General features: G+C 34.5%; 1 protein-coding gene across 1 annotated transcript in view; it reads right to left on the bottom strand.

Moving 5' to 3' along the window:
- Window positions 1–604: 604 nt before the first annotated feature.
- The window catches only part of LOC104537792 (TBC1 domain family member 22A-like), a gene marked incomplete at both ends in the record, with an annotated part of 57,610 nt that continues 37,232 nt past the window's right edge, over window positions 605–20,982 (bottom strand). The window contains 2 exons of the mRNA XM_010180788.1: window positions 605–714; window positions 20,015–20,129. Of these exons, the coding sequence (XP_010179090.1) occupies window positions 605–714; window positions 20,015–20,129 (225 nt within the window). The remainder of the gene's footprint in view (window positions 715–20,014; window positions 20,130–20,982) is intronic.

Here is a 20,982-nt window from a genome sequence, read left to right as displayed (position 1 = left end):
TCTTCATAAACTTTTATGCCAATGAACACAAACGTACAGACAAATCCACCATTCTCAGTCTGTAACTTGCCGCATTTAACAGAAAATTGTGCCCACGTTTATAGCTTCTACACATAGAAAAAATTCAAATATTCACTGAAGTAGCCTAAGTATCAAGTCTTAAATGGATTTTTAAAAATATGAAGATAATTTCAGGAACTATTAAGACAGCAATTGTTTATAGGTTGCTATATTAATGACTTAAAAACAAGTAAATAAGCCAGCTTTTCATCACCTTCGTGAGACCATTTTACTTGGAGATTTCAGCAAACACTCCTCAAGCTTGGTGACTGAGGTGCACAACATGCCTCTAGAATCGCATTTTACAGCTCTGCTCTAGAACATCATAGTTCAATGAAACATGTAGGCATTTTGATGAAAAGGAGTTGCACCTTTTTTTCCCTTTCTTTCCTTAATACTATGCCAAACTTGCAGAAGATTTCTCCAATAGAAAAATCTACTTGTTTTTCATAGATATACTATTTCTCAACAATCTTAAAGTAGTTCAAAGCCATTATATTAATTGGTTATCTTCACTACTTACAGACAGGAAAAATCAATTTACCTGAATGCCATCAAGCAACTTGCTCATGCACCAGTAACTGTCAGCTTCTATGTTCTGCAGCACTTCTTCAGGCAGACTGGAAACATCAAAATTTTCCACTTCTTCTTCTTCTGTTTCAGGAAGAGAGAGAAAGACAAGTCATTGAAGTGCACAGAATAAATACAGAAAGGATGAGGAAAATAACTGAAAACAAAGACAACCACCACTTATCTTCTAGTCAGAAGCTTCAATGCACATTTACTTTAACAGAGACTGAATGAATCATTTATTGCTTAACTGTGTCATCAAATGGCTTTAAATGTTAATGAAGACTTAATTTCTTGCAGACTGTGAAAATCCCAAATCATGTCTGGTTAACCAGAATTAATATATAATAAATTACTTAATTCTAAATGTTTCACACCTGAAAGAGGATCCTCAGAAGCACTTTGAGCGCGCTCAAGCTAAGTACGAACAATCTCAGCAGAATGTGTCTATGTTTGCATCATACACAGCAAAATATGTCACCAGCCTTGACACCAAAAAGCCTTGAAAAATACTTTTATAAAAGCAGTTAAATTTATTTAGAAAGCTGGCTACAGCTTTTCAAGAGGGATTCGTTTTTCAGGCAAGCATTTGGAATCCAAAGGAAATCAGATAAAAGGAATCAGATGATTCCCACGCCTACACACGCCCCCCCAAAAAACCCCATGATTCTCAATACTGACAAAGCACAGAACCCCAGTGATGTCCAATTCATGGAAACTGAGTATTTCTGTTGTCACAACACAAGCATGTTAAAAGAAAGTCACATTTTACTATGAACTGAAATTTTACTACCTAAGCCACGTTGTTTTAAGTTTTAATCCATGGCATCTGAATAAATCCATTTTGAACTAACACAGAACGTGCTGCCTCGCCAGTTAACTCCCAAAGCTCCCATACAGACCCAGAAGAGAGCTAAACACGAGCTGGGAATGCTCTGACCAAATGCTGTAGCTTCCCTCTTGCAGCAGCTCACAGTGTCTTTATGTATCACGATGAGAATCAAAGCATCACCTTTCCCAGCCTAGTTTCTTCTCAGAACGTGGGAGGTGCAGAAGAGAGATTTGATTCAACTTAAACGAAGTATGATATACCAAATCAGGAATTTTCTCCATTACACAACTGCATGGTAGCACAGAAAAAACCGTAAGAGAAAAGCAAGAATATGTAATAGCTTAAAACTCCTCTATTATCTGTCTCATAGCTTTGCAGTAGGTCATGGCAGAAGCCCAAGTACATCTCTAGGTTGTCACATTTGATTATGCTACCTTAAAGCACTTAGTTGTCAACTGGTAATAACCATGAGCATCAGACCTGTTATAAAATCATTTTTACACACCAGTGATTTTACCACTACTAATAGGCACTGGTAGCAAGGTGTTACCAAAGCATTCTTGTTTGCACCAGTGTCTATACGTGGGTGCGCATCTTCCAAGGGATCATTTGGCTTGGATTGTGAAATATTAATAGCTGTAGAACAAGGAGACTAGGTTGTGCTAATAAAACATTAGTTAAGGTACTGGCAAACCTGGTAAGTAAAACACGGGACTGCAGCAGAGACTCTATTAAAAAAAACCGCATACAATGATCTCAGAGGTGGCAGGACTGCAAAGTGATCAGTAGTCGCTTACTGGTTATTAAAGGAATGTCACTTTTGCATTCAAGTACAGTTTTAAAAACGGAGTTTCTAGAAGATCAACAAACAACTATCCAACATATTTTAAATACCCTAAATAATAAACAGGTATAACACTGTCTTGCAAAACAACGAAGAAAGAGTGACTAGCAGACTACAAAAGCAGATTTTTTAATAGCAGACCCTTTCACAATAAAGAAACCTCTTACTCAAATTCAGCAGCATATTCCTCCCAGCAAAACAGAGGACAGATCCCCGGGAAATCAGTAGCATACTCCTCTCTCAGCAACGGACAGCAAATTCCTACTACACTGTGAAAAACGTGGGTAACATAGGCAGTGACTGGGAGGTGACACTCCCCTCCAATGTCTTGCTGTTCAGCTCCCACCACTTTCGCTATTAGACTCCCTTTATTAAAGACAGCTTCAAGAACAAACTTGGGTTCATTTCATTTATTAAATCTAACTCCTTGGTATCTTAAGAGAAAAGCCTAGTATAATATAAAAGATAGAAGTTTTTTCAGGGTAAAGATGCCTGAATACAACGGAGGTAACAAGGAAAAATGTCTTACAGTTATACAGTTTACTATGCATTCATAAACCAATGTCCAAGTGGAAAAAAAAAGTCTAGTTAATATTTTAATTTTCCTTGTAACGTTTTAAACAGTGAAAAAAGCAGTAACCCATTCTGTCTCACTATGTCTACAGAAAATACCCAAACAATAAATAAACCAGAGTTCTTTATATTTATATAAAACACAAACATATATTGAACTCTATTTCCCTTGAAAGAAGCAGCCTTCAGACACTTCTTTACTAAACACTTGCTGAAAGAACGAGATTATGACTACTTAGCTTGTGTGTTCCTTTGCAAATTTCCTGCCTTTGAGCACCTTTTCTTTTCATGATATTGCTATCACATTTCTGAACAAAAAGGAAGTTATAAACCGTAGCACAACACAATAACTCTTCTACAGGTGGACATGAAAAGATAATAAATGAAAAAGACTTTTTATCTTCTCTCTCATCTTTTTCACCTTACCTCCTTTTTGTCCTTCTCTTTCAAAATCCACCATTTCACCCTATATTCTCATACCAGGATTTAATCCAACAAAAAAGCTGAAAATGCACTTAACCATCGAAGGTGAGCATCTTCGCCTCCCTTCACAGCCAACACAGAAAAGCAAGTAGTGACGGAGTATTTGCTGTCTTCTTCTAAAGTAAAAACCTAAAATAAATCAGATGAACAACATCCAAAGAAAATCCTGTTTCTCAGTATTAGCTATGACTTGAACTTAAAAGGATTACCTCAGAATGCAGACCTCTAAACTGCAGAAGTCTAAACTTAACTGAAATAAAACTTTAAACACCCATCTACAGACTTCCCATCCTGTGAGTGAACCACCTGCAACAAGCAAGAATGGCAAACTGCAAGAAAAAAACAGCAGTTTGAGAAACAAAGGTGAAACAACTTGGATAGCAAAGACACCCCAGCATCAATATTTTGAAAAAACTGGATTCTGATTTTTCTAGAAAGGAAGGACTATCAAATTAGAAAGACAATCCTTTTTTTCTCCCAGAAAGTAGAACATAAATTTTAAGAAACATTTTCCAATGGTTCCAAGTACTTTTCATCACAGATAAGTTCACCAAGCACAGAAGAGGTCAGGACAGGCCTTTCCGAAAAGGGCATAGGTCTGATGTAAATTCACTATTCTAAGTAGAATTCTCATTATTCCACAGGAATAGAAAAAAAAAAAAAAAAAGGATCAGAGATGGAAAGGCAACTATTATCAAGTTCTTTCTGCTCTAGTTTGGGTGATCCCATAAATCAAAAGATGTAGATAGCATTTAGGAACCATCCAGTTCTTTCACTAAAAGAATCCATAGTCCCTAAATACAATGTCACAGAGCCGCAAGCTCGATCATTACAGAAATAAAAATAGCAGCTTGAGGAAGTACTCATCTTGATTTCTTGTTCTCTCTCTCTCTTTGGAAGAGACATCCAAGAATACAATGCTTTTCTGTGGCAAATGCTGACTGATCTCTAGCATTTTCATAAGCCTCTTAAACATAAATAATCAGGATTTTTTAGACAGTTTTTGAATATATGAGCTACTTCCAGTCCAATTTTCATTCCCACTGTGCTTCTCATGCATCGTTAAGTCATTTAATGTCAGACAATAAAGTTCTTAAATACAAAAAAAAATACCTGATTAAATGCATAAGTCAATTGTATTTCAATTATATACTAGCAGAATTTACCTTATGTAAAACTTTGGTTTATTTTTTAATGTAAAGTCTCAAACTTTAGCTTAAAACTCTGCAACCAAATATTCCAAAGAATAAATCTAATTACTTAGATATATTGAAACACATTTTTCATTAGATCAGCCAAGAAGTATATTTTTGTATATGTTTATTAACTATTTTTTTTGTTTAAATGTGGCACATGCTGAACAACGTCACTGTGGAAGCCATCAGGACAGTAAATCTAATAAAGAAGGCAAAGGATCACAAAAACCACCAAAAAAGCAAGTGCTCACTGATGTGCAATGGTTTCTGCTGCATCAATTCACCTTAACCTGCTGTACTTTATTAAGGAAGTTCAAAACTGACTCTGAATATCTGAATGACTCTATTCCACACTACAGCTGAAACAAAAAAAGGCCAGTCATTTTCATGACAAGCTCCAATTAAGGAACATTTGATTGGCAGAATAATAACTATCTAAACTGTTATTTTGTTTAACATTTATTCATTTATTTGTGTGGGCACACAGTTCAAAGTGCTTCTTTTCCCACACAGTTTTAAGGGGAAGAGCAACCAAGCTGCATGTTACTCCCTTTTTTTTTTTCCTTTTTTAAAAAATTTATTTGGATGAGGAAATAAAACACACTAGAGATGTTTAGAAAAGAAAGAGCAGCAAGGACTTCAGAACAAACAACAGAAGCAGCAAAAACAACCATCTCAAAAGTACGTGAGATTATCTCAATTTAAGACTTGTGCTTGAAAACAGAATTGCAGATTCCGCTGTTAGATAACTTCAAATTTCTTTTCAATGAGTGAAATCTGACTGGACAGCAATATAAAGAATACATAATGAGAATATAAGGGAAAACAGCAGGCTAATGTGTACATGTATCAATATCTGGGGAAAAAAGGATCACTGCATAAAACTTCCTGACTACAAAGTCTCACAGCAATGTTTCTCATTTTCTTCAGTTTCCTGTGGAGATCTTTATCGTGTTATCTATGTAATCATAGAAGACAGTAAAATAGTCGCCTGCAGGAAAACCGCTGTATCAGAGAGTCAGTGACATGCCGATCTGAATATGTGCACTGCTGTAAGCATGGTATCAGCTGCTCTTTGCTCATTCCCAGTCCACGCTTCTGCAATTTCCCACAGTGCAAAAAGAATGAGTAACTGTTTCTAAACAGCTTTAACTGGATCCACTCTCAAAGACAGAGACATAAGGATAAAATGAAAAATAATACAAAAAAAAAGATTAGTTTCAACTACTTACAGAGTTCTTTTTCCAATGACTTGGATTAAGCCTAGATGATGATTTTGGTGGAAATTGTTCAAAATGTACAAAATGTTAAAAAGTCTGTACCTGCTCTCTGTCTTTTAGATGTGTTTGACTTCTTCTAAAAATGCTTGAATTTCACCTTTTCAGTACAGATCACGGGCAAAAACATCTGCCATTACAGACAGATGGAATCACACAATACAAATTTTTGCACTGAAGAACTGGAAAATTTTGTTTCAGAGAGAATCTATTTATGAAGATGAAATAATGTCCTGAAATAAAACTAAAATACTGACAATGTATGACATTATTAAAATGGGTTAATGATACTGCTACAGTACCTAGCAGCCCTCTAAATGCATCGAAATAGCCATCTATGCCCAACTGTGTTCAAATGCAACCAACAAAAACCAGCGTTCAGAATTTCTCTAAACCTCTTACTTAGACCAACACCAATACTCTGCCACTTTCTCAAGAGTGGGGAAGAACACAACATACACAATGTTCACTACACTAAGCAAGCTCATACAAAAAATATCTCTATTAAATACAGCATACATGCTTTCAAATTAAACTAATTTTTACTGAAACAGACATCTCATTGGCTTATTTTAATTTAATCTTTTTAATCTTGAAATGGTGTCTCAGCACTCAGAATTCAGATGAATTCACTGGAGTGGGAGATAGGGGACAAAATGGATGGTGGTATAAAAAAGATCCAGTGCTGAAGACCAAAACAGATGGCAAATTATGGCTGTTATTTATACATACCCAATATACAAAATAATACATATACACATTAGAAAGGTTAATTCTCTGAACACCTTAAAATTGTTCTTTTTTTAGCACTGACTTGTGTAAATATATTTCTCATGTAATGTATAAGAAGCTTGTAATATACTCCAAGTCCAAATTATACAGCTCTTGCACAGGTGCAAGAAAATAATTCTGACTGTAGGTGCACAGGCACTGGTCTGGAAAAAGTTTACTTTGTTGTGGACTACTCTAGATATTGTATCTTCAGACAGATCTAACCTAAAAGTTACCAGCTAAGTATACAAACTACACAACTACATGCATATGACTGCATGCAGAGGTACACAGTAATATTTCCACATCTAGAAGATCTCACATATTCCACTTTAAACTCCTGTTTACAAAAAGCCTTGTGAAACAGCTGTTCAGTCACTGCTGCACTTAGGCAATGTTTTTTAAGGAGATCACGACATAATAGAATATATAAATGTAAATTCTTTCAGTAACCATTACCTAATTAAATATGTACATAACCACATCTTTTACTGAAAGAATCCTAATTACATATTTATCTGATAGAATGAGCTTTTGAGCTGTTAAGGATTGAATAGTAAAGTAAAAACTTCCCTTTCTTTGTGATACAGCAGTCACAAAGGTGAAATTAAAAAAAAACTACAACAAAAAACAAAATGAAACAAAAAAAAACACAAAACAAAACAAAACAAACAAAAAACCCACACACACATCAAAAACTCAATCATCTCCTCAGTCCATGTTGAGGTAAACATGATCTTATTGCATTTCAAGTATTCCCCTATTGCCAGTCATGTTCTCACACACAATGTGTTGTTGCCTTGCCTGCTTTAACACCGTTAATAATCTCACATGTTTTCAGTTGATCCACCACAATTTCCTTAAGATGCAATAGGAAGCAAGATAAATATCTTTATACATCAGTGTAAGAATGATGTTTTAAACATTAATCATTTTAGTTTATTAATATTCATTCTCTAAATAATTTTATTGCACATGGGGAATGTTATCATCTCCTTTGACCTGGAGAATAAGACAAATCACTGTCTCCAGAAACAACTGTAAGCTTGATTACTTTGACCTAATTTTTATGCTCATCAAATTAATGTATGACCCTGCAAGTACTCTCAATTTGTTCTATCACAGGAGAGTAAATATTTCATGTACTTATTCCCTGATTCTAGATTCTGCATAACAGCAATCAGTAAATCATTGAGAGACTTCCTTTAGTGGGCTTGCCAGTAAGATTTTTCTGCTCAAGCTTTTTCTAGACAAATGACATCAGTTCCTCATAGGCTGCAGACTGAGATTACTGCTCAACAATTCACATAGGAGAAAGATGAAAAACTTCTTTACTACTTCAACAACTCTACCACCAAAACAGTGTCAAAAAGGAGAACTAAGCAAGCCAGATGGCACCAACAGGTCTTTGACCCACAGAACTTGCATAATGCCAAATACAAGACTAGCAATCTCTTATGCAGGTGAGAAATCTGGCTAGTAAACACAGTTTACATACAGAAAAAAGGCATATGCCACACCCTCAAGTAAGACATTATTGTAAACAAGGAGTCTTCAAAGCTCGTAAGATGACAGCTCTTCTTAAAAATGCATTTTAGCAACAACTAAGAACACAGCGTCCAGCAGAAATTCTTCTCAGAGTACTTCAATAGCTTTGCTGTTGTCAACCAAAACAGATTGCCAGAGAGAAGTGGTGCATGTGCTACCAAATTATGAGACTAGTAATTAACATCTAATATGCATGATGAGCACAGGATGCTGACGAGCATTTTCTTAGAATGCCTGATAAGGGAGTTTCCTGAGAGATCCAAAAGGTCTTTGGAGAACAGGAAATGAAAGATTAAAGGTTGAACATGTCTCCCAAGCCACATTTTTTAATTATCTAGTTTGAATTATCATTTAATTTTGTAAAGCATCAAGCCTACGTCTGCACAAACACACAAGTCTCAAAACAGCAAGAATGACATAAATCATAGTGTGGTCAAACAAGCCTAAACGAAGCCTTGGGAACACAGGTCTTGCCAGTGTTAAGGTATGGGACTGAATACAGGGCTATCTTACAGACAGTCACTCTAGCACCGTATTTTTAAAAATGGAAGACCCTTCAAAAAGGATCTAAAAATGAATGAATATTTTAAAAGGAATTAGTTACTGGACAGGGAAAAAAAGTAATCAACTTTATTAAAGGCTAAAACATATTCAAAAGATAAAAAAGCAATTTATATGTGCGTGTATGCGAGGGTGAATTTTAAAAGTACTGAAAATTAATACTTCTTACCTGAAAGTATAAAAAAAAACCCTGTTCTTCACATAATTACTTAATATTAAAAGGCGAGCAAAGAGAACTCATTCGAACAAATGCATAAATTCTAAGATGTTAAATACATTACCTGATCCCTTAACCAGGCTAAAGGTTCAACTTTACCTTGGATAAACATAAAGTAACAAAAATCATCCCATAAATTGTACGTAAACATAAAAACTTTTAAAAATACACAAGTTCAATTTTTTCACTGATGAAAAACTGAAAAATTCACCAATGTCAAGTAAGCTCAGCAACAATTCACATATGACAATAACTCTATATAAGCATCAATTCACCCACTCACAAAGAAATGTTTATTTTAACCTATTATTGTCATTGAACTGAACAACTAAATCAAGTCTCAAAGAAAAACAGAGGGCAGGGGAAATCGATGTTTAGTGACATCGTACGCACAAGCCTGTGACTGTGGCAGTTTGCTGCAAATCCAAACTATGCAATATTGGTCAAATTTCTTTGATAATAATGAAAACGACATCCTTCCTTATTTTGTAATCTCCCACGTCATTGACAGTTAATAAGAAAAAAATGCACCTTATAGATTTCTTGCCTTATTTACTACAGATCTATTACTTGCACTTTTTAGCACAAATTACATATACTGAATTAAAAGCAGCATATTTGAGGAGAGTGGACTGCACAGGCAACACTACTTATATTGCTCACATGTTGAGCGCATTCCTTAATCATCTTAATCTGCTGTGATTTACAGTTTCTGAATGATGCTGCTATATATGCATCTGTGGTAAAGAAGTCACAAGGCTTGCTTTATTCGTGAGATTCAATCATATTTTTACATACTGTAGAGGTATTTATCATTAAGACAAAGTAATAATCATACTACATGGTACAACCTCTTGGCAAAAAAAATAATTTGTCCCATCTACTTAAGAGTATGGTTTCTTTCTTTTTCTTCCCCTAAGCTACTATAAGGTAGTGTCTTTCAATTACACTTGTACTGTAATAAAGTAATGTATCTCATAATTAATGAAAGAATGCGCAAATCAGTTAAGAAACATCTTTGATGACATTAAAATTCAGAGGTCAATACATTTTAAAGTTTTTTTTCATAAAAACTAACGTGCTATAAAAGCGCTATGAAATAAGGCAATTAAGACATATAGAAGAAAAATTGGCAAATAAAACCCACTTATTCTTTTTTCCTTTTTTTTTTTTTTGGGGTATTGTGCTCAAGTACTTAATTTTTCATTTCTGCTTTATAATTTGTTTTCCATAGCTTGAAGCAGAAATTACAAATTTCAGATTTCCCAAATTAAAAACAAGCAAAAAATCTCCATACTGACGAAAAAGCCCAATTACTTCATGATTACTACAAGGTTTGCATTTAAACTACAAGAAAAGCCTATTCAAATTAAAAAGTTTTAGCATACAAAAATCTGACAACTGTATTTGTATTGGTTTGAAATCTATAACCATGTATCTTACGGAAAATAAGACAAAAAAAGCTGTTTACAACTATGTTCAAAGCACTTACCCACCTAATTTGAAAACTTGCTCTTAGATTTTGAGATGCTGCTGATCTACACAACAGCATCTGAATGTTGCGTTCCTGACATTTGGACAGCATGTTATCAGCGCTCAGGTAATTCCCTCTCTTTTAGCTTTTCCTTCCTGTGAGTTACTTTGTAAGAAACACATGAAGCTGTGTGGATGTCTGGATGTCAAAAGCCCTTAAAGTAATTTCCCAGTCTGTTGGAAAGCATGCTCAAGAAGATTTAGATCTGAAAGTATAACCACCTCTGTGCTGCTTGACTCTGGAAAGATGATTGTTAATTATAACTATATAGAAACCATGGGGGAGAGTGAAACAAACGCACAAGCCAGAACTAAAATATGCAGCTCCGTTTGGAACACACGTCTCTCCTACAGTTACATTAATTCTAATTAACTTTCTCCTTCTTCACGATTCTTTAATTTTTAAACCTGCAGAAATCCTTTGGTTTCTCTTCAGTTTCATTTTACTGCTTCTCCCATTATTCAAGATCTTGTTTCCCATTTATTCCCATGACCAAACATTTCCAGTTTGTAGTTTCAAATAAAATACCTTTCACTAACCTCTCATGACTTCCTCACAGTGCAAGTCTATTACCTTCTTAATTGCCTTAAAAAATGGAACAATATAAACAATAAAAATATGGTATCCTAAACTTAACAGAAATGTAGTATTTTTAACATTCATATTATCAAATTCATTTACTTTTTAAAATCATGAAATAACACATCTTTATTTAAAAATTCAGAAATACACGTATGGATGCAAAACAAACTTTAAAAATAGATAATGAAAATGCACATCTGTAATCATACACTTAAACACATCATCCTATGCACTAAAATAGGACACTCATTAGCAGAATTTTTTTTATATACATCGGCAATAAAAACTTTTTCCTCAAGTACTCAGAGGGGGAAAAAACACAAACAAACAAACAAAGCAAAACCAAAATAAAATAAAATAAAAAATAAATAAAGATGAAGACCTAAAAGTAAATACTTGAATAGTATAAAAAGACTGATTTAACAAACAAATCTGAGACTTGGTTGAAAACCTCAAATACCTAAAATGAATAGAAAGGACTAGTTTGGACTTATTTATTCTGATTACTAATAACAAAAGTTTTTAGCCTGCTTTTTTCTTATGAAAATGTAAAATAATATTTAATACAGAGCACAGTTAGATATGCTCAGAGCGTTGTCCAACCTGACCTTAAACGCTGTCAGGTATGGGGCATCCACGATTTGTGTGTCTCACCACCCTCACAGCAAACATTGCTTTAAAAAAAATATAAAAAATAAAATAAAGTAATAATAAGATAAGAAAATGAAATAATAGAATTATATAATAAAATGAAATAGCCAATGAAGCAATTGTTACGACCTCACAGACTTTCTCGGAGAGAACAGAAATGCCTGGTAGTGGTGAAATTATGTGGAATAAACTTTCAGGAAGAACAGCGACAGCAGAGACAACCCTGTAGTCTGAGCAATTCTGCTCACCAGTCAGCAGAAACAGAAGACAAACTAGTACAGTTATGCTTCCTCAGCATTTTTATAACTCGTGCGTTTAATCACAATATAAAATTAAATTATTGAAACCTAAAGGTCTTGAAGACGTCCACTCATAAAACACAGGAGGTAACATGCTGAGTAACTGAAACTGGATGAGTCTCTCAGTGAGCTGAAACTATATAGCCAGGGGAAATAAAAAAAGGCATAGTCAGAAAAAAAGCATGGTGAGGTTTGTAGGATGAACATGTCCCATGTCACATAAACTGATTTAGTAGAGAGAACACAAGACAGATTTGTAGACAAAAAAAGCTGCTTTCAAAGTCTAAAAAGAGATACTACCAAATTACAAAAACATTATTTCAATTTTGCTCAAAACCGTTGATTAGTCCTATTTGACTTTAAAAGTTTCTTATTAATTTAGAAAATTGCTCTCTATCTCTCTTATAGCAAAAATTCAAATGAATTCCTCTGTCTCTGTCCATAAGACAAGGTCTGGAAAGTTTCTTCACAGGAAACATCTAAGCAAAGAATCCACGCAGCTTCCCTGCTATGGGGCAGCATTTCCTAGGTTCCCTTCACACCTCTGTCAGACTCCTTGACTCTCTGGCAAATCCTAGCACTGATACGACTGAAGAAATTTTTATTAGTAGCTTTCAAGTCCCTACCTGGCTGCTCCTCTAAAAAATGTAAAACTGTGATACTCATCTACAAGGTGATTTACCTTCCTGGGCTTATAAACTCCTTTCCATTTTTCACATTTTGATTCTGCTTTTCAAAAAAGTCTTCACACCACAAATTTACTACAAATAATAAATGGAGAGTGGGTAAAAATTTCAAACATACTTACTAGTATTGTCAACATAGTTCTCCTTCATGTAATATGGAACCATGCAGAGATTTTCATAGCAAAACAAAACAAAAACAACACAACACAACAACCCAAACCCTCAAATTCCACCTGCACTCACAATAATGTGGACAAGCAGGAAGCAGCAAGATTAAGGAAATACTATACAGTTATTTTTGCCCTAACAGCAATAAAAATTTTTTGTAGTAGAACAAGATATTATGTTAGGAAGAGTCGGAAGACTGAGATAATCTTACACCTATAGACAAAAATTATTTAAAAAAATTTATACGAAATGGCAATTGCCACTTTTGCAGTTACCATCTTAAGCCAACCAAAAAAAAAAATGAATTCTCTACTTAACAACAAAGGCAGTCATATTCAGCAGCATCTTTAAGATAAAAACAATGAATTCAAATAGTGGTACCTGGAATTAATTACTACCAGTCATCAGAAATCCTTTAGTTTGATAAATCTTCTGTCTAACACTTAATTTAACCTTTGAGATAGTAGGTGTTTCCTTCTTCAATAGTTGCTTTTACAGCTTTTCTCCATAGCTAATCTCTTCTAATCCCTTTAGACATTTCTAAAGGCTTGTCAGCCAAACACAGATCAAAAATACAGCAACTGTTCCTTACTACACTTTCAATGAAAATACTGCAGTATGGTAATTAGATGTATCACTGCCTTGAAATACTTATTTAGGTAGGTTGAAGTGACAGCTTTGGGGCTTGGAGAAAACCAACTTTGTATGTAGATGTACGTAGGAAATGTGACCTACAAAAGGATCTCAGGAAGCTTCTAAATAAAGTAGAACAAGCCAAATCATGAGAAACAAACAGGATAAAACATTATTGAGTTCCACAAAGTCTATTTAAAAACAAGTTAGGGAACACCCTGTTAGGACTCTCTTTCACCACCTATCAGAGCTGCTTTCCCACTGCAGTTAAAATCAGCGCTGCCACAAAGCACAGAAGACTGGTACAGAAGTACCAAGTCCTCATCACCATGGATAGGCACAACACGGATCTCTCCTTATGTGTGGACGTTCTTCACCTTGTCCATAGTGCAAAGCACGAACCATACACACGTAAAACCCAATTTGAATGCGGTTTATCTTACTCATTGCCGCCATCCCTCTCTTCAGCTACTCTGCACAACTTTCAAACAGCTTTTACTGGACAATAGATTGGAGCATAATAGGGTAAGAGCAGGGGAACATATTCCTAGAAATTGAAAAAGTGAACAGCAGTTATCTCAAAGCAAGCTCAAGTAACGTTGAACAATTTCTGTATCATGTTACAGTTATATTTTTATATATATATATATAACGGTGCACATATGTTTCATAATATGTGAAAGCAAAGAGTGCTTCAAAGAGAATTGACAGATTCAGATCACTGAATGGCTCCTGTATGTTGCAGGTTTTTACAGAGGAATGCATATGATGTTCTCTGGACTTATGCAGAAGACAGAATTGGGTTTTCAGTATTTTCAAGACTTTAACAAAAAAGTCTTGTCTGTCAGTTTTCTTCATTTCTTGCCCCCCCAAGTCACACAGATATTCCATTCAATTATCAAAGAATATTTCATAGAATATTGTTCATATTTTTAACACAATTTCAGTCAACTTAACTGATGTTATAAGTATTACTATAAAAAGTCATGGAAACTATTAAAAAGCAGAACTGAAATACACCTTTGCATGTGGAAAATACATTATTTGTGATTTGTATTAAGAGGAGAAAATTTAATGTCATCAAATGGAACCTGTGGTACTGAATTTTCACATGACAGAAGAGTGATTTGAATTCTTCTGAATAGTTTTTCATGCAAGTTTTTCAATGGTATTAAAAATGAGGAAATATTTTCTTAATACTTTTACAACTTGCAAGAAAATGTTAAAATGTCAGCTATGCCTCATGTCAGTGCTTTTATGCAAATGTATTTTGTACAAGTTTCATAAATCATTGCATTGCGTAAATAAAAATAATACAGTAATGTTCAAACACATGTATTTATTTAAACAAAGAAAAGCATTAGAACAGTAGAAGTTTGCTACAAAGTGTAACACCAAAATTCTCAGAAAAGTTAAAGAATATACAACAATTACAAATAAAATATTTTCATCCCTCAAACTGAAGAAATCCCTCATATTGCTGAGCACTCTGTCCTGGGAGGTCTTCCAGTATTTCTTCCGTGGTAAACCAAAAGACAGCAAGGATGATTCAAGTGGACTCCAACCACTTGAAGTGCCTAGAAGAGGGAGAAGCACTCAGTGAATCCAGTTATAACCTCTTGTTCGACTTTCATTTTATCAAAACAATGTTCATTCCTTCAGTTTCACTCAGTCTCTTCTAAGCAGATTCACTACAAATCAGTTACATCTTTTCTGCTTTATCTCCTCAAAACCCCAGTGCGTGAGCCTTATTCATAATTCTCCAAGACTAGTGAATTGGTGAAACTCGATAAGAAAGGTCTAGGCAGCAGGATTAATTATCTTAGATTAATTTACATACTGCACCATTCAAGGTTTCAGCTTGGTCTTGTAAATGAAACAATGCATGCTGAACAAAATTTTACCTTCTAACCTTGTAAGTATGAGAAAAATCTTATAGCAGCTCTCTGTAGTCAGTGGGTTAATACTCTTTGCTCTCTGGCTCACTGCCTCATCACTCAGAAATTCAGTGTTATGTACATTCTAAACAGATGTACTTATTACATAAAAATTACAATTCTTTCCTAAAAAAACCAAACTGCTAAACTGACAACTTTTTTATATTTTATAAACTAACATTGAGGAATTACCTCAGATACAGGTATGATAAATGCTCTGAAACATTACTTCAATTATGCTATGAAAATAACAATTTCAGATACAGTATTCAAAAAACTACAGGAAACAAAATTAAGTTTAATTATTCACAGCAAATATGCTGAAAAGGAAGGAAAGGAGACAATAATCAGTATGAAATCTCATTTTAAGGTCAAGAAGAATTCCTGCGACACGTGAGAGGGAATGGAAAGCATGGTAAGCAAGGGAGTTATAGACAGACGATGGCTTTTCTAGGACCAAAGAACCTTTATGTTCTCACAGTAACACTGGTCTGGAACTAAATTCCATCCCAATCCCACTAGGATATGGGTCTGGATTAATTATTTGCTAAAGTCATGGCAGTATCAATTTAAGAAACACTAGGTAACACAAGTTGCATTTAATGTCTTCTACAAAAGGTTTTAATCAAAAGAAAAATACTTACAAGAATAAGATCCCTCTTTCCAAAGTTTTCAGTTTGTGAGTTCTTGTAAGCATCCTCAAATGGTCTCAAGCTCCTCTGTTGCAAGAAGGTTGCAGATAATATCTCTATCGCCATTCCAGTCTTCAGCAGCCTCATTTTTCTGGACATTCTTTGTCCAAAATAAAATGATAACATGCTACAATAGCATTCATTTTCTACCCTTGACTTCCTACTAACTCCTAATTTTCTCTTGATCCAACAGTGCTGGGGGTCTCAAAGTGACTCCACACAGTTACTCCACTTAGCAATGGCCTGACATGCATCCTTATTATGATGGTGTTTATCTTGAGCTTTCAACTCTCTGGATGGTGAATAAATACAGGTTCTCTCCATGGTTCAAGATATACACGACAAAGCCCCGTGAATTACTGAAATGCAGATGTAGTTCTGAAATGTCAGATGTAGTGAAGTATAGCTGACTCCATGAGCAAGAAACCACAAGCAACTGTGCAGCACAACTTAATGCTTGGAAACAACAGGAACTCAGAGCAACAGGTGCAGCTACTTGAAACAGGATTTGCAATCCAGCACCAAATTTCCTTGTCCATATTAAGTCAGTAAACAGTGAGCATATCTTATTTCATTAACAAAAACACTTCTACAATTGCATCCGCGTGGACAAGATTCATTTCAACACAAATTACAATATACACAGGGCTTCCAGGAATACTGCCCTGACGGTAATTAACATTTGCTCTAACAATTTATGCTATAACACTGCTATGTCATGTAGGAGAAGTAGCACAAAATAGTTTTCCCGTACCACTAGTGTTTGAAATTCCAATAAGCTGTTACATTATAGCAGAACAATCTTGCAGATCTCCAACATTTTTCATGAAAAGAAAAAAAAAAGTTGAGACTGACTCACATAATCATCTGGTATGAGAAATCCGAGGTTTAAATTCATCCTTCTCCTAATTTAGACCAGAAATCTTATTCTGAATCTACTGTAATCCTGCAGGGGCTGGTAGCTACCACTCTGAAATCTTCTTAAATTGTGGTTATGCCTCTCCTGCCTTGGTTTGACAACCAAGTTTAATCTTGCTGAAAATGTTACAGTAGTCTGCTATTATTACAGAGTGGGGAACTAATGAGACATTACCAAATTATACTTTCATCATAGTTGCCCTGCTAGAAAGGTTGAAGAATGCTCTCAACATTTAACACATCCAATTCCTACATTCAGTTGCTCAACGTATTCTAAATGTGTGAAGCTATGTGGTAAAATTAGATACCTCAATCCATACCAAACCATCAAAACACCTATGACTTCAGTTCTTATAAAAAGACTCATAAATCTGCTTTTTGGCATTCAGATTTGAATGAAAAACTGTTACTAGGGAAGTAAAATATCATTCCTACACATGCCATTTGTATCTCAAAAAGTTCTTTAATAACACTTTTCCAAATGGTTTCTGGATGTCTTTAGCAGAGTAGAAAGACTCATCACTAGAATAAATACGTCACACGCTTGTTATGCAAGATTAAGGATTAAGGACTCTGTCAGTTGTCGTAAATCTAAAATAAACATGGCTTCCACCAAATTATTTGACAAAACTACAACTGTGTGCAAACATTATCAAGATATACCATCAGATTATCTAATCAGCACAGTATTATTATTAATGGATCGTTAATAATAATTTATTAATAATCTTTAATAATTTTTAGGAATTCTTTTTATAATTATAGAAAGAACCTGAAATAGGTTAAATTCAGTTAAATCAAGAAAGTCACAAAAATCAATAGTTAACAGAAAGCAATCTACAGTAAATACAGAATACTACTAGAGTAAATATTAAATACTCTAATAGCTTAAACATTTTTGCTAGGAAGCTTCTGCAATTCTGCATTTACTTCTATATAAATTTCTTAAGCACAATTCAAAGTCTGAGTTTTGAATCCTATAATTTTATTACAAATCCCAGGGGTTTTGAGGTACTTCATAAATTTAATGTCCCCATTTCAACTTTAAGTAAAATGCACACTCTAACTCATTCTAACTTGAATGCATCACTCCATGTAACTGGAATATATTAGAAAGATGCAAATCAAAAAGCTATTTAAAGACAAATCTTAGATAGTTTTCATATGTCACTAGGGGAAATAACTGCTGTTAGCATTTAGCCAGGACCACTGCCTCACTGAAGACAATACCTTCATCTTGGTATTTTTCTTATTATATAGATATTAGCTTTTAAATGAGTTTACAGAATGCAGTTCTCCAAGTTTCATACATTTGCAGTGGCACAATATCTTTTACAGTTTTGTCTTTCTTCACTGGACACTTACTGGAATAGCTATGCTCTCCAACATGAAAATACTGACAAACTGGCAAATACATTAACAATCACCAGGGTCTCCAAATGTAAGTTGGTGGTAAAGACAAACTTATTTACCATATTAATTAAATGGTCTATTTAACATGGAATATCAATTCTCTAATCACATCTCATTTGAACTTCTTATTTCAATTAACAACCCTAAAGTTTACCAGAGATCCTACTGTTCTAGGATCATTAAGAACATTTTCATTATCTGTCAAATGAGTAAAAGGCAGAAACTGCAAGCACTCTCAGGAGCAGGCCTCTACCCTGCTTAAGAGATGATTAGGGAGAAAGCAGCAGTAGTTCTCATTAGTTGCTTAGCAATGAAATGTCCCCTTATGAAACAAGAAATGAACAAAGCAACAGAGGTGTTGCCATGCAAATGAGTAAATGGACAGCCTATCATCCACTCAAGGATAATCTGTCCTTCATTAAATCTAATCGATCTGGATTAAGACTGCAATGGGTATCTTGCAGAGAGAAGGCAGGAAGAATCCACTCTATACAGTCTCACTGAAGTAGCCAGGCAACACATTGTTCAAATTTACGTATAAGCATTGCGTATTTTCATTGTATGTGTGTTTGACAAACAGAAATAAAAACAGTTATAATTGAAGAGAGATTAACATTGTCATTTAAACATTTAGCCTTACCTTTTATACCCAGTTATACCCAAATTATTAATGAATTATTGTTAATGGCTAGCCATACTCTTAAAGTTTATAAAGACTTAAATACTAACCTATAGATTAAAAGAAATGAATGATGTTCATTTAACCAATAGAATTTACAAAATAAAAGGTTTTCAAAAAGTATAATTACATATAAGGCCACAAACTCAACAGAAATGGAGCTGTTTATGCTACTGTTGTTACTAGTGTTGTAAGTCCCAGAAAGCAGAGTTCTTAACCAGGGAAATTTGATTACTGCTGCCTTAATTTACAGACCCTAATTCCAGGCTGCCATTCTTTCAGTCACAGATCCAGTTTAATAGGTTCCCTCTACTTCAATCTCCCAGTCACTCAGTTAAAAGGTTTCCTCATTTCATGATTTGTTTTTTTTTCTTGGTTTGGTGTGTGGGGCTTTTTATTGTTGTTGTCTGGTTTGAGTTGTTTGGTTGTTTTTTAATATCTGCTCATTTCATATGTACAACTTAAACGTTTCACAAAAAATGTGAAAGAAAAACCTACGGGGAGTGGTGAACACTTCTTAACTAGAAATCAAGATGAAAGCCAATCCTAGATAGTGTTTCCTTCCCCTGCTTTCAGATTTGACAAACAAGAATGCTATCTGCAACTTATACAGAGCATTTTGTTTGGTTGGTTTTTGCTAGTGGGTGGGGGAAGAAGTTGTTTGGAATAAAATCCTGAAAGATTCCTTAACTCCACCAACTACTTACACAAAATCTGTTTGCTTCTCTGTATAAATGTAAAGAGAGCTTTATAATTAGAAAAATTTGAGATAAAAATTAATGTATCAAATTATGCTTGATTAGCTACTCCAAATCGTTACTCAGATTAAAATGAAGATACTGTTTCAAAACCAGTACCAATTCATAATTTGGTATTAAGACAAATCTTACCTATATATTCACAAATGAAGACTATGAAAAAAGGAGTAACAAGATCATTTATGCCCTGAACATATCCACTGGCTGGATGACGTATTGCCCAGATAAACAAAATTCTTTCAAAGATCTGAAAAAGAGTTAAAGCAGTTATCAGATAATTTATCACGATGAGCACATTTTAAACAAGAAACTTGAAAATTACACAAGGACAAACTTCATATCACCGAGTTACTAGTACAAAAACATGCACAGAGAAGCATAGATGGACACTGCTATTCTTAATTGGCTTCCAGTGTTAAGTAAGCTTCTCCGTTCTAAAGAAAGCATTTTCAGGGTATTAGCACATGTTAAAACCAACCTAGTACCGAATTCAGTTACAGTAGTTACTACAAAGTAGCACTTATTCACTTGGAGCTTTTCCAATAGTATAAAAATCCTCTTTCCTTGAGAGACAGAAATATTAAATCATCTTCCCATGATTTTTCACCACTTTGAAAGAAGCATTTTATCAATACAGCATTCTATTTATTCCTAAATAACAGAAAGTACTCCATATAGCTTAATTTGTTAATAACATGCCCACTAGAAGAGATTACTTAATAGTTAAGCTTGCCTAATACTGCAGTGTGAGTTTAGACTTCAGAAGCACGTATACTGGTTAAGAAAGAAATCTGGAAAAATTCAGGAAATGTAGAAAGAAGGCAGCTGCGTGCCCTATCACATAACCTCACCTCGTCAGCTCTGTAAACTGCACCTTGCTTAGGATTTGCAAAAGCTCGTAAAGCCAAAACATATCTGATCATCGGAAGGACAGCATGAGCAGGGAAATCACAGAAATTCTCTTACACAATTTAAGTCTCTGACAAGCTGCTTTTCCTCTCAATTATTCAGTTCTGAATTTGTTACATGCCTTTAAAATTCTGCAAATAAGCAGCTGAATGAAAACTGCTATGTGTTTTGCACTAATTATCAGGTATAAC

The sequence above is a fragment of the Mesitornis unicolor genome, unplaced genomic scaffold, assembly GCF_000695765.1.
Source record: "Mesitornis unicolor isolate BGI_N332 unplaced genomic scaffold, ASM69576v1 scaffold3, whole genome shotgun sequence".
Lineage (NCBI taxonomy): Eukaryota > Metazoa > Chordata > Aves > Mesitornithiformes > Mesitornithidae > Mesitornis > Mesitornis unicolor.
The sequence above is the reverse complement of the archived record's forward strand: the minus strand, read 5'-3'. Positions and strand labels throughout refer to the sequence as shown.